Below are 15,127 nucleotides of genomic sequence, written 5' to 3'. Positions count from 1 at the left end.
CCATTAATCCAGTTGACTCAGAAAAATGTGCCATTTGATTGGACTGAACAGAGAGAGGCAGCCTTTCAAGAATTGAAAACCAAGTTAGTAACTGCACCAAATTTAACTTTGCCCAATGATACTGATGGGTTTCAAGTTTACAGTGATGCCTTTTATAAAGGTTTGGGGTGTGTCTTGATGCAAAACGGGAAGGTGATTGCCTATGCTTCCCGACAACTTCGACCACATGAAAAGAATTGCCCGACACATGATCTCGAATTAGCAGCTGTAGTGTTTACGTTGAAAATCTGGCATCACTACTTGTATGGGCTGACTTGTGAGGTGTATACAGATCATAAAAGCTTGAAATATTTCTTCACACAAAAGGAATTGAACATGAGACAGAGGTGATAGTTAGAACTAATCAAAGATTATGACTTGCAAATCTTGTATCACCCAGGAAAAGCTAATACTGTAGCAGATGCCTTGAGCCGAAAATCCAGTGCAAGTTTGTCATGTTTACTGACCGATTGAAAAGAAGTGTCGAATGACCTAGAACATGATGGATTGTTGACTGCTATTTCCGCTCAACCCACAATTCTTGAAGAGATCAAACAAAAGCAATGTAAAGATGAGTATTTGAAAAAGATCATAAAGGAAATTAATTCGAAATCGAAACCGAGATTTGTGTGTGAGAATGACGTGTTGAGATTCCAAAACCATCTTTGTGTACCGGATTGTTGTGATTTGAGAAAACGTGTTATGACTGAAGCTCACAGCAGCAAGTTTGCCATGCACCCGGGGAACACGAAGATGTATCACAACATGAAACAGACTTTTTGGTGGCCTGGAATGAAAAGAAGTATTGCAGATTTTATGGCCAGATGTCTACCTTGCCAACAGGTTAAAGCTGAACATCAACGACCCGCTGGTTTGCTACAACCGCTCCCAATACAAGAATGGAAATGGGAACATATTACCATGGATTTCATAGTGGGATTGCCTCGCTCTTCTCGAGGTATGGATTCTATCTGGGTTATAGTTGATCATTTAACTAAGTCTGCTCATTTTCTGCCTGTCAAGGCTATTTATAATGTGGATAAATTGGCTAACCTGTATGTGAATGAAATTGTGAGACTACATAGGGTACCAGTATCGATTGTGTCTGACAAGGATTCAAAGTTTGTGTCAAGATTTTGGCAGAGTATGCAACAGGCTTTGGGGACAGAACTAAGGTTGAGTAGTGCCTACCACCCACAGACAGATGGACAAACTGAACGAACTAACCAAACTTTGGAAGACATGCTCAAAATGTGTGCGTTAGACTTTCAGGGGAATTGGAAAACCTATTTGCCATTAGCAGAATTTGTGTACAACAACAGTTACTACTCAAGCATTGAAATGGCTCCTTACGAAGCTTTGTATGGGAGAAAATGTCGCTCTCCGATATGTTGGGATGAAGTAGGTGATAAACCTTTATTGAGACCGGAACTTGTGCAAGAAACAACCGAGAAAGTGAAACTGATCCAACAACGTCTGAAAACTACACAGAGTCGGCAGAAAAGCTATGCTGATGTTCGAAGAAGAGATAGGGAATATGAAGTTAGGGATCATGTGTTCATAAAGGTGACCCCGATGAAGGGTCAAACTCGATTTGGTGTTAAAGGCAAGTTGGCTCCAAGGTATGTTGGACCTTATGAAATTCTTGAAAAGATTAATTTAGTAACTTATCGGGTAGCCTTACCCCCAGTAATGGAGCATATGCACAATGTATTTCATGTATCGATGCTTCGAGAATATTTGAGAGATCCGCTCCATGTTATTGAGTTGACACATGTGCTTTTGAAGGACGACTACACTTATGAGGAGAGACCTATCTAGATTATGAATCGCCGAGTCAAAAGACTGAGGAACAAGGAAATACCACTGATAAAAGTTGACTGGTAAAACCACGGAGGAACCTATGCAACCTGGGAAACAGAAGAAGATATGATGAAAAGATATCCGGAATTGTTTCCATTAAACCCGATGTTCTTCCAGAATGAAGGTAATTCGAGTTTGGGGACCAAACTCTTTTAAGGGGGGGAGACTGTAACAACCCCGACCCATGATTAATGTTAATCCATGCTTAATTATGCCTAACAATAATTTAGGAAGGATTTGGAATTAATTTGCATGTGTGTTGCATGATTTTTGTGTTTCTATTTGTTCAGTGTAGAAACATATGTTCACGTTTGAACTTTGATTTGCAAATTGAAAGCTTTATCAGCGTCTGAATCAGAAATCGGCTTGTGTTGGGTGTTAGTTAGGATTTATAGGATTTTATGGTAGGTTTAATTAAAATTCGGTTTGGAATGATTAAATTAGATTAAATTAGTTCCACTTAATTGCCTTGACTTTAACCAATCTAAACACCATTACTTATATAAGCCACTCACCTCTTATATCTCATTTTGATCACATTGAGCTTCAGCAAGAGGGAAAAACATGGGAGAGAGAGAGAGAGAGAGAGAGAGAGACAAGGGAGAAGAGAGCCTTCTTTGAAAATTTGCTAGAATTGCTTGAAACCTAGAGGAACTTGAAGAAGAGTTGCATAATGAAGCCTCCACACTTGGAATTCAAGACCTAAGGTAGGAAATTTACCCTCTTGGTTGAGAATTTAAGTTGTTCTTGCATGAGTTCAAGTTAATTGAGTTGTAGGACATGAGAATCAAGTTTGAGGACTAGGAAGGAAGGTCAATCCATGCATGCATGCATGTTTCATAGCATTTTGAAGTTTGATTTTCAAGAATTCCCTCCTGCATGTGTTGAATTCACTTTAATTTTGGAAACACAATGAGTTTCATGTTAACTAGTAGCATTTGATAATGTTTGGGTGAGCTTTAGCTCAAAAATGTACATGCATGTTGAGTTCATGAATTAATTTGGAATTTCAAGTTGAATTTTGCATAATTAGCAAGCCTTTGGACCATGATTTCTTGTTGTAATTCTTTAAACATGTTGTTTTGTGAGTCTTCATGTGTTTCCTTACTTTTGGGCCCAGAAAAATGAGTTTTTGATAGTTGAATGTTGAATTTCATGCTTGGAGATCAATCTGGATTTTCCAGAAATTTGATCCACGCTCGAGCTGGGACTTTCACGCTCGAGTGTGAAGCCTGAGTACATGCACTTTCGCTTGAGCGTTAAGGGTTACGCTTGAGCGTGAGATGTATATGCCCCGAAGTTTATGCGTTTTGCAGTCCGCTCGAGCGGGGGAAAACCATGCTCGAGCGATGGTCTGTGTCTCACGCTTGAGCGGGAGTCAAGCGTCCGTCGAGCGTGAAAATCATGCATCCAGTACTTCTGTCAAATTTTACAGTCTGCTCGAGCAGAGAAGTTCACGCTTAAGCAGAGCTTCAACATCTGCATGTCCGCTCGAGCGGGGAAAGCCACGCTCAAGCGTAGACCTTATCTTTAGCAAAATTTAAGAAATGGTTTTCAATGCATTTTTGCATCCTCATTCCATTCTAGGCATTCCTAGGCCATGTTTAAGACCCCATAATGAGGATAAAAGGTTAGAAACACGCTAAGAGCAAACGAAACAAGTTATGTACAATTCGAAAGTATGTTTCAAGTATGTATCTGTTATGTGTTCTGTAGGTCACGTGCCATACACCGTTAATCAGTCTACTCCGTCGGTCTGTCTCAAGATTAACTGTGAGTAATAACTTAGTAAAGTTATGTTTGACTTTATTTATTTTCCATGTGATGAATTAAGATATGTTTTCTGAAAATGATATGCTCTGAACAATGAATGATTGTCCATCTCTGATATGAATTCGTGGCATCCTTAGCATCATGTGATATGTATTGGCTGTTACCCGGTATCGGAGGTTCCATCATGGAACTTAATATATCTGTACTCTGTTACCCATACCAGAGGCTCCATCATGGGGCTCAGCGTATTTATTCTCTGTTACCCGGATCCGGAGGTTCCTTATGGAACTGGTTATTCGTAACCCTCACGTGCATGTCTCTGTTCTGCATCTGCTCTGTTAGAGCTAATGGATGTACCACATATGCTTATATATGACTTATGATTTCTGAATCTGTACGGACTCATTCATTGAAACCTTTTACTCTGTTATTGTTCACTGAGCTTTCGTTCACAGTTTATATTATATATGTAGGTAAGCTAGCACGTGATCAGGGCCAGAATTGACGGCCTTCTGTAACAAGTCCCGCGGGGGGGGACCTCGCTACAGCTCGGACTCGACTTTTTTCAGTCACGGTTCTAAGTCTGAACCAAAGAGTCCAAATCCGGCAAATCGTTTTTAGAAAACAGATTTTTTGAAAGAAGTGCCAAACATGGACTGCTTTGCCAGATACAGAGTCGCCACCTAAATATTTTATTTTGGGAAATTTAGGAAACCCTGACTCGGTGCCAAAAGGCCACGTGTCCGTCATCACCAAAGTTGCCTCGGCTCGGGAACTTGGGTACGATTGGGGAAGGTCACTTCGTGAGCACCCCCGCTCGCCCGGTCATAGACCGGCCTCTACTAACCATGATATCAATTTTTGAAAACATTGTGAGTTCTTATTCCGGTTATTAGCCTAGGTTACTATGTGATGCGCACAGCATACAAATATAGACCGGATCGTCTGAATTGGAACGAAACATTTCATGTTTATTTTTTAAAGAGGTTTTGCTACCCGCAGGTAGGCTTGAAACATTTGATGATCTATTCCAATTCAGATAACCTAACCTTCACCCACAGGCATTCGGGCAGTTATATCACATAAGCAAATAGCCTCATGGTAAGCATGCTATTCATGGCATTCACTCACACGCATGCAAGGATGCTAAAGCATAGAACTTACCGAGTACTCCAAGCTAAAACAAAAACTGTATTAGAAATCATGCATGACCCTAAGTATACAGAAATGCCTAATGCAACACATGCAAAATGCAACTATAGCAGGCTTGGCTATTCTAAACATGGCATATGGAATGCTACAGCTAACATGTATTCAATTTGGAATTGAAAGTACAATGCAGTTAGTATGATGCGCCAAGCCCGGTGCATGCAATACAGATGAATGATGCAAACATGCTGTCATACTGTATGCTAATTTAAACATGCCCTAATCTAACCATCATAAGCAGATAAATAAAAGGGAGAAAGACGTGGGGTTGGAAGACATACAACACACTCACGCACACTTATTACAATTGTGCCCTCACTCGGAGGGTCCGAATAAATAATACAGTCCAAATATTACAGTCCCGAAAATAAAAGAATATTACAGTCCAAAATATTACAGAATTCTAATTAATTAATGAATCAACTAGAAAGCAAATAAACTGGCGTGCAAGCTAGGGACTGCCTTGCTTCTGATGGATGATGCATGTCCGGATTGTCTTGCGCGGAAATCCACCGGAATGCCCCGATTAGCCTCTGTTTACACCTATTCTTGAAATGCGTGCCAAGTTCCAAAAAGTTGCTGATTCCTCGTTTTGCTGCAACAGAGAGCAGAAAAGGGGCATAACAATGTATTTGCACAAATATATGCATGTCTCGATCCTCGTGCCACCAATCACGCGTACCGAGGCATGATGGCCGAGGAGTCGAAATGCACAACTCAATATAGGATGAATGCACATGAAACTACAGCTAAAACCTAGCTCCATCATGGATAATCCGGAGTATCGGCGACTGGGGAATTGAGGCACATTCCGTCACTCGGAGTACGAAATGTACCTTGTTTCCCGTGCCCGGGCTAACTCTTATTCCGGACACGATGCAATATGCATGATATGCATGAAATGCAACTAAGATACAATCCTAACATACTCAATGCTATGGAAATGACATGCCTCGAAATACGTGCATGCAGGCACGCAAACCGATAAAATGGCAGAATGCAATAAAAATGAGATGCCTCAGAGTGCGTGAACACGGGCACGCAAACTGAGGCGATGATATGTGTCTCGAAGTACGTGCACGCGGGCACGCAAACCGAGGCAATGATATGTGTCTTGAAGTACGTACACGCGGGCACGCAAACCGAGGCAATGATATGGGTCTCGAAGTACGTGCACGCGGGCACGCAAATCGAGGCAATGATATGTGTCTCGAAGTACGTGCACGCGGGCACGCAAACCGAGGCAATGATATGTGTCTCGAAGGACGTGTACGCGGGCACGCAAACCGAGGCAATGATATGTGTCTCGAAGCACGTGCACGCGGGCACGCAAACCGAGGCAATGATATGTGTCTCGAAGTACGTGCACGCGGGCACGCAAACCGAGGCAATGATATGATGTGATGAAATGATACGGAAACATGATATGGACTTATACCAACATGAGTGAACCTCAGCCACACTCACATAAGATGCCGATGGCAGAAAATGAGGTGCCTCGAAATGCGTGCACACTGGCACGCAAACCGAGGCAATGATAAAATGTGATGAAATGATATGGAAATGACGAGTGGACTTATACTAACATGAGAGAGCCTCAGCCACACTCACATCGGATGCCGATGGCAGAAAATGAGGTGCCTCGAAATGTGATGAAATGATATGGAAATGACGAGTGGACTTATACTAACATGAGAGAGCCTCAGCCACACTCACATCGGATGCCGATGGCAGAAAATGAGGTGCCTCGAAATGCGTGCACACTGGCACGCAAACCGAGGCAATGATAAAATATGATGAAATGATATGGAAATGACAAGTGGACTTATACTAACATGAGAGAGCCTCAGCCACACTCACATCGGATGCCGATGGCAGAAAATGAGGTGCCTCGAAATGCGTGCACACTGGCACGCAAACCGAGGCAATGATAAAATGTGATGAAATGATATGGAAATGACAAGTGGACTTATACTAACATGAGAGAGCCTCAGCCACACTCACATCGGATGCCGATGGCAGAAAATGAGGTGCCTCGAAATGCGTGCACACTGGCACGCAAACCGAGGCAATGATAAAATGTGATGAAATGATATGGAAATGACAAGTAAGCATACTAATGGAATTTCAGCATTAAAATATGGGGGAAAACAGCCCCGAAAATAAAGCGAAATGACATGAAATGCAAGGAAATGTCCCGAAATGCGACATTAGGCACTCGAAATGGCCTATAGCTATGCCAAACATGTACAATATGGACATGCAATGCAGAGACAGAAGCTAGATAGTCCTAAAAGATGTACTTTCACAGTTATAAACATGGCCAAATAGCAAGTATAAGGGAAAAATAGCATGCAAGAATAGGGGCCAAAAGAGGGGTAATGAGGTAAGTGGTATAAGCAAAACTCAAACTGAAAAATTTCCTTCTACAATACTGAAGATGGACCAAAAATATGAACATTTACAGTATATGGCAGACCTCAAATCAGTATACAAACATGCTAAAAATGTGATGCAAAACGAGGCTCAAAAGGTGCTATAACATGAAGTATATAAAATAATCACCAAACAGAAAAAAATTGTGAATGAAACATGAAGTATAGGCCAAAATAAGACCACTTTTAGTTCGAACCAAGGTCCAAAAACAGAAGCAAAGAGGGCTACTAATTTATGCAAAAATAGGGCCAAATAGGGGATATAACTACAAGTGACATATGGAAATACCAAACAAGGTTGAGCCCTTCTCCAATGTTGAAGAGGGGCTCACACTAGAAGAGAACATGCTTTTTGAGTCGGCAGGTTACTGTCGCAAAAAACATAATTGCCGTCGCAAAAACTTTTTGCGACGGCCTTTCGACGGCGTGGTGAGGGACGAGAGTACGGGGGTCGCTAAAACTTTTTGAGTCGGCAACTGTGCCGTCACAGAATATTTGCGACGGCAAAATGTATTAATTGAGACGGTATCCTGCCGTGACAAAAAAGACCAAAAAATCACTACTATTATTTGTGTCGGTACATTACCGTCGCTATAGAGTTTTTTGTGTCTGCAATATGCCGACTCTAAAAAAATTCACCTGTACATTGCATATGTTTTTTGAGACTGTAAGTTGCCGTCACCAAAAAAAAAAAAAAAAAAAAATGTTTTCATAGAAAAGTTATTTCTTTTTTTGTAATTAATACCTGTATTATGTTCATTGAAATCTAATAAAAAAAGTGCATTCAATCAATAGACATTCATTCATTCAAAAACCAAAAATATTTATACAAATTCAGTCATCATCTTAGCTTCATTGACATCAAAATATTAACAAAAAATTTGTTACATCAATACAAAAAGTATGGTAGCAATATGTTATAAATATTAAGTACAAAAAGCTTGACATCTCAAGCCATAATATAATATGTCCAAAAATAAAATTAGCTTCCATGCCACCATTAATTCATCTATCAGTCTTCATGCAAAACCTGAAAACAAAAACCAAAACAAAATTACCATCACTGTTTATTTTATATAATATATATATATTATATTTGATTTATATGTATTGTCGTGAGGTTTAGGTAATGGGTTGGAACATCAACTTAATCATACATATGACATTGACCATGCACAAGATACTCACTAAAAAAAACACAGAAAAAGCAAGACATGGACACACTTTGTTATAAGACAATGTTTTGTTGTTTATGTTTATGTTTTTTTTTTTTTTTGGGTATTTAATCTACACAAAAAAAAATGATGAGATATCAAACCTACTTTGATTTGCAAACTCCCAAAAATTATTATGTTAAGTCAAGGACGTGAAAAACTATAATTTTAATTTCTAAATCAAAATCATTATGAAGCGTGCCACATGACTCAAAATCAAGTTGACATGTCATTATAACAAATTAAATCAAATATTAGGTTATATCATATATATATATAGCTTCACCAAGTCATAAACTCAATTTTAACAAAACACTCCCTAGCTATAACAACCGAAGCAAAACACCCAGAAAAAAACACAACAGCAGCCAATGTGCTGTCCAGAAATTAAAACATAGCAGCAGCTTCAGTTGAGTGGCTTTGTTTTCCAGAGGCATGGACATCACACAGAAGTTATAACCCGTAACTTGAACAATAAACCAGCCCAACTCACCCACAGACCAGGCAATTCAGAACAGAACAAACCAGACAAGGCAGCAGACCACAACAAAAGCAAAGGAATTCAGCAGCAACTCGCCCACAGAAGTTATAACCCATAACTTAAAACATAAACCAGCCCAACTCACCCACAGACCAAGCAATTCAGAGCAGAATAAACCAGAAAAGGCAGCAGAGGAATTCAGCAGCAACTCGCCCACAAACCAGAACAAACCAGAAACTCAGAAAAGGCCCAGATTTGTGACCTTTACAAATGCTCCTTTTTAGGTTGGTTCCACTAGTGGTTAGTTCACTGCTGCTAACTATAAATTGCTAATCAGGACATGAGCAGTGGGGATTGGAATTGGATCTAGAATTTCATCTGGCTTATTCTTAAGGGAAGGTTGCTCATATGAGACTCATAAGGAATATGGCCTCAATTGACTTGTGCTCGATGTGGATTAGCTAGTAATGACATGAATCATCTCCTCAGAGAGTGCAACTCCTCTAAATACATTTGGGTTCAAATAAAGGACACTAAATGATGGGAGGATGGATGCGGTCAGCCACTTTGTGAATGGGTTGCTGAGAATTTGAAAAATAAAACTGAGTTTTTTGGTAAAAAATGATACACTATTTTCATTATCCTTTGGCAGTTATGAAAAGATTGAAACAAATTTGTTTTTGAAAGCCAAATTACCCCTATTCAAATCAGTCTTAAGAACATGAAAAATTATGTCCATGAGATTGATGAGGCCTTCCAATCTATCCTCCACTCGAATCGCTCTCATCCTAGACTAATCAAATGGTTTTGTCCACCTGTAGGAAAGCTGAAATTAAATGTTGATGGCTGCTCAAAACGAATGCAAAACAGGTTCAACACTATTAAGAAATGCAAAATAGGTTCAACACTAATCAGTCTTACTTTAGGTTCAACATCAGGAAAATAGGTTCAACAGCAACAATAACACTAAATCGGGTTTTCAGTAGGCTAACCCTTAACCTCAATTGCGTGTGATTGTGAATATTACATTATGTAATAGAGATACCTGCATAGGAGAACCCAACAACTCATCATCTTGACTATCATGATCTCCTACAAACTTCCTGACTTGTTGACGTCCACTAGAGGCATTTGGAACCTATATAACCAACACCAATACCATTTTATTAAATATGATACATAGAAATAAAAGAAAAGAAAAAAAAAAAAGAAAAACAAACAAATTGCCCAAGTTATTCAGTTAGTCATTTTTACTCCACCTGTATACCACTTAGGCCACCTTGGGACCTTATGAAGTCCATCCAAGCTCTAACTTGCTCGAACTCTGCCTTCAACTTCTCAGTGACCCTTTGCTCAATCTCAACCGTCAGCCTTTGCTCGATCTCTTCAGTAACTGTTCGGCGTACTTGTTGAGTGATCTCCTCAACAGTCGATGATGAGGATGCTTGTGATGGACTGACATCTTTTTTGTACACTGCACTTCGAGGCACACCTATCCCATAAGTCTTGCAATATCCGTGTCCATCCTTTCCTACTAGGTTATGGAAAATCTTATCTTGTACCTCTTCTGTCCTGAGGGGCTCGTCTATCATTGAGAGTTGCTCATTATACTCATCCTAATATTTAAGGATATTAGTATACAAATAGCACAGTTAAAAAAAATATTAAACCAATATGCAAAGACCCATACCAAAAATAATTTCACATCTGGATCGGTTATCATGCGTGTCTTCATGAAGACACTCATTTTGTTAATGCTCTCTCCATCAGTCATCATCTAAAATTGCCAAACAGATAAGAGTTAGCATTTAGTTAATTTTTATATAATTGTTAATACAAATCATTACCTTATGTCGTACATCGGCAAAGGGTGTTCTCCCGGTCCTATGCACTGGACCACGCAGCTCTCGATTTTTAGAATTACGACTAGCAATCTTCTGTAAAAGTAAAGCATTCACATTTTACGAAACTATTAATTAAATGTCATACAAGAGATACATGAATATATTTGTATACCATTGCATCTTTACTACTCCAATACTCCACCATCACCCTCAATCTTGTCCCCAGGTCCTTTTGGGCCATCGATAAGTACAAACAAAATGAAAAATGGTTGCTTCATGCACATCCACGGGGGTAAGTTGTAAGGAACTAACACGACTGGCCAAGTGCTATGAACTATGTGCATTGATCTGAATGGATTGAATCCATCAGATGCTAACCCAAGTCTTACACTTCGACTATCACTAGCAAAGACGCTATTTTGTCGATCAAAATCTTTCCATGCAAGGGAGTCAGCAGGATGCCTTAACACACTATCATCAATTCGTTCCTCTTGATGCCATCTCATGAGCTTTGCTGTTTTAGATGACATAAACAATCTTTGCAACCTTGGCTTCAAAGGAAAATATCTCATTTGTTTTGCAGCTTTACGTTTACCATGTCTTTTACCATCATTCGATTTCCATCTACAACTCTTGCAAACAACACATTCATCAAGACTTGCATGATCATTTCGGAACAACATACAACTATTAGGGCATGCATCCCAAGTCTCATATGTGAAGCCCAAATCCTCAGTTACTTTCTGAGCCTCATAGTATGAACTTGGAAGTTTCACACCTTCAGGAAAAGCCTCATTCAATAACTCAAGTAGCATGTCAACAGATTTGTCTGTCCATTTATTGAGCACCTTCATATGCAAAAGTCTAACAATGAACGACAATGATGTGAATTTTTTACAGCTTGGATACAGTTCACTTTGTGCATCTTGTAAAAGTTTGAAATACTTTATAGTTTCTTCATTTGGACCTATGCAAGCCTCATTTGTACTTAGATCATCATCCTCAACATTTACATGTACATGTGGATTTCTTAGAGTATCGTTTAGCATTCCAATCATATCGTCCCTAACATTTGAATCCACCAAAGTTTCCATATCCTCATTACCATGCAAAGGAACATATGATTCACCATGATTAGTCCAATTTTTATACTTCTTAAAAAAGCCATTACTGTAAAGATGATCCTTCACAACTTCTCGTGAAAAATTATAGCGATTCTCACAATTCCTACAAGGACAACTAATATATGAACCTTCAGTCCTATTAGTGTATGCAAACTTTAGGAATGTATCAATCCCATCCAAGTACTCCCTTGACATCCTAGTTCCTAAATCAATCCAACTTTTATCCATCGTCCCACTTTTCTTAACTTTGCCTGTGAAAATCACATCACATTAATTACTAAAGGTTTACAATTTAACACAGTGAGCTACAAACTACAGTATATATATATATATATATATATATATTTAGTAGAGCCATTTCTTGGTTTTGAACTGATTCATATATAGTAAATGGATAATCAATGAATAATGTTTCAGAGTTCATGAATGAATTTGAGATTATCACTTGTTTTTGCTTACTGCATCATCCAAGTTTGCCTTATATGCTCTCATACCTTTGTGATCTATACGGGCTTCCCTATTAGTGCCTATGTTTTGTTTGAGCTTAGCAATTTTTTTTTTTTTTTTGGTTTAATGACAAGGGATGTCCGAAAAAATTTATGCAAATCTTAACTAATCCCCTCTCTAGTTCGGTCAAAGATAGATGATCCAAGCTAGAATTAGGAAATTCATGAAAAACTTCTTCCTCGCAAATTGGCATAAGAGTTGAATTCTAAACAATTGTATAAATAGCATACTTACTTACCAACCATTCAGGACAATTATAATTTAAGATAAAATAAAATAAAATAAAATAAAAAGGCTTCCCTTAATGTTTGCGGGTATAAGTTAAGTCTAAGGAATAATATTTTTATCATTTGAATGGCACACAATATATAATAAATTATTTATTTATTTAACTAGCATACGCAAATAAGTCTAAGGAATAATATTTTTATCATCTGAAAGGAACATACATATTCATATATTAAGCATGCTTGTGTCTATGTAAGTCAATCTTTTCGGCTATGTTCAATAAACTTGCCTATAAGTACTTTCAATGAGGCAAATGGCCATGTTTAGGCCATATAATATATCTATCTTGTTTGGTGGGTACCCTAGTTGGTCTTCCATTTCTTCAATGACAACCACGGTTGAATGACACATATAGGACCATTTGATGGGTACAGATCATCATGACCTGATGTTCAACAATGTACATCACTATTCATGATCATCGTATACAAAACAAACATGTCTTGCATTCCGAACTCTATCTTTTAATATTCTGATATTAAATGGGAGAATATGCACTTTTTATGCATTTTTATGATATATATTATGTATTTTTGTGATTAATGTTACGTAATTTTTTGATAAAATTATAATAATTTGTAATTAAAAATAATATTAACATAATGACAAAATATATAATTTTATTTTTAAATAACAAATTATTATAAGAAAAAATACGTCTGGGTTATCCTTCTTAAGCCAATGATCACTGTCCTCCAGCATATAAATAGAGGACCTAAGGATTTAGAGTGGAAAGAATTAAGTGGGTCAACCAAAGCATTTACTTTAAAAAATTTATAGATATATGAACCCCCAAAGCCATAGTCCACCAACCTCACAAATGCCATTTCATGAGTTAGTGAAGTAGTACTTTAGCAGAATTGTTGTTGTTAATCAAAAGTCCCTCCAGTCAAAAAGATAGGCACTGAAATTGGATATGTTTCAAACCATATCCTTGTGTTTGTTTTTTTTTTCTTAATGACTTTCTTGACCGTTCTCAAAAGCTCAGTGCAATTTTCACCATATCCTTATATTCTTACAATTTTTTTATATAAATTCTTCACCTTATGTTCTTACAATTTTTTTATATAAATTCTTCACCAGAATGATATATCATATATATGATGGTGATAGTTTTATTATTAAAGTAGTCATTTATTTTAAAATGATCAAGTTTAAATTTAACTGCATATATATATTATTTCTTATGTATGTGTAACATATATATATATATATATATATATTTTCTCTCTCCCTCACTAATATATTTGTCTTTATATTTTAGTAGAAAAATCAATGGAGATGGAATTAACTCATTGAAAATTGATTTAGATGTCATTGTTGACATTGATCTCTACAGAATTGAACCATAGGACATCCAAGGTAAATTGGCTTTCTTTTCAAATTTTTTCCTATTACTTAGACCAATGGAAAACTAACTTCTATAATTTCTTAGTGAGGACAACACAATATTACCCAATTGCTGCTAGTAGATTACAACACCATTAATCCCTCATACATAAAAAGCTCAAAAACAGAGAACATTTTTTGGGTACATGTCAAGCCAAACCCATTCGGTGAAAAACAGGGCCGAAATGGAGAATCGGCGGTGAAAGAGGGGTGGAGATGGAACACAAATCAAACCTAAATTCTTACAGAGACTGATATATATATATATATATATATACATATAGTATTTCAATTCAAACACTCAAATCATATAAAGAACACAAATCAAGCCAAGCTCAGAATTAATGAGGGGTGAAAGAACACAAATCAAACACTCAAATCATCTAGTATTTCAATTCTTACAGAGACTGATATATATATATATATACATATACATATATATATATATATATATAGAGAGAGAGAGAGAGAGAGAGAGCACTTACCCGCAAGAGGATAGTCGGTGGTGTTGGTGGAGGGGAGGAGAGTCGGTGGTGTTGGTGGAAGGGAGGAGAGTCGGAGAGTCGGTGGTGCCGGTGGAGATGGAGAATCGGCGGTGCCGGTGGAGAGGAGAATCAGCGGTGCCGAGAGGAGAATCAGTGGTGTTTGTAGTGATGAACCAAGATTGAATTTAGGGCAAAAAGAGAAAAGAAATAAAAATAAAGAGGAAGGGTATATATATTAGGTTCTAAAACTATGTCGTTTTAATTTTTTTCAATTACTTTTTGTGACGGCACAGAATACCGACGCAAAAGTGACCTGGAATGGCGCGAAAAAATGGCGCGCGATGTAGTTTTTGGAGCCAAAAAAGTGGAAAAAAAAATTAAATAATTTTTGTTTCCGACGGTAAAAATCTGGCCAACGCAAATAAATTTTTTTTGTGACGGCATAGTCTGCCGACTCAAATAATAACACTAAGTAA

General features: G+C 37.9%; 2 protein-coding genes across 2 annotated transcripts; both read right to left on the bottom strand.

The window, feature by feature from the left end:
* Positions 1-8,142: 8,142 nt before the first annotated feature.
* Positions 8,143-14,871, bottom strand: LOC145822387 (uncharacterized). The gene is made up of 6 exons (XM_082919254.1): positions 14,652-14,871; positions 10,862-10,951; positions 10,705-10,791; positions 10,274-10,630; positions 10,060-10,152; positions 8,143-8,349 (listed from the first exon to the last, which is right to left on the bottom strand). The coding sequence occupies exons 3-6, from the start codon at positions 10,789-10,791 to the stop codon at positions 8,332-8,334; spliced, it is 555 nt and encodes a 184-aa protein (XP_082775380.1). The 5' UTR covers positions 10,862-10,951; positions 14,652-14,871; the 3' UTR covers positions 8,143-8,331.
* On the bottom strand, positions 11,044-12,210 carry LOC145821368 (uncharacterized). The gene has a single exon (XM_082917874.1). The coding sequence runs from the start codon at positions 12,208-12,210 to the stop codon at positions 11,044-11,046; it is 1,167 nt and encodes a 388-aa protein (XP_082774000.1).
* Positions 14,872-15,127: the final 256 nt, after the last annotated feature.

Source organism: Camellia sinensis, chromosome 3, assembly GCF_055761805.1.
Source record: "Camellia sinensis isolate YWXY chromosome 3, ASM5576180v1, whole genome shotgun sequence".
NCBI lineage: Eukaryota > Viridiplantae > Streptophyta > Magnoliopsida > Ericales > Theaceae > Camellia > Camellia sinensis.
This window is presented reverse-complemented; position numbering and strand designations above follow the sequence as displayed.

Bases quoted from the DNA above. Each gene is read 5' to 3' on its own strand.
- LOC145822387 (XM_082919254.1), bottom strand. From the start codon at position 10,791: ATGATGACTGATGGAGAGAGCATTAACAAAATGAGTGTCTTCATGAAG. The intron at 10,631-10,704 runs GTATGGGTCTTT...CTTAAATATTAG, and splicing joins CAGATGTGAAATTATTTTTG to GATGAGTATAATGAGCAACT. The intron at 10,153-10,273 runs GTGGAGTAAAAA...TTGGTTATATAG, and splicing joins GTGGCCTAAGTGGTATACAG to GTTCCAAATGCCTCTAGTGG.
- LOC145821368 (XM_082917874.1), bottom strand. From the start codon at position 12,210: ATGGATAAAAGTTGGATTGATTTAGGAACTAGGATGTCAAGGGAGTAC.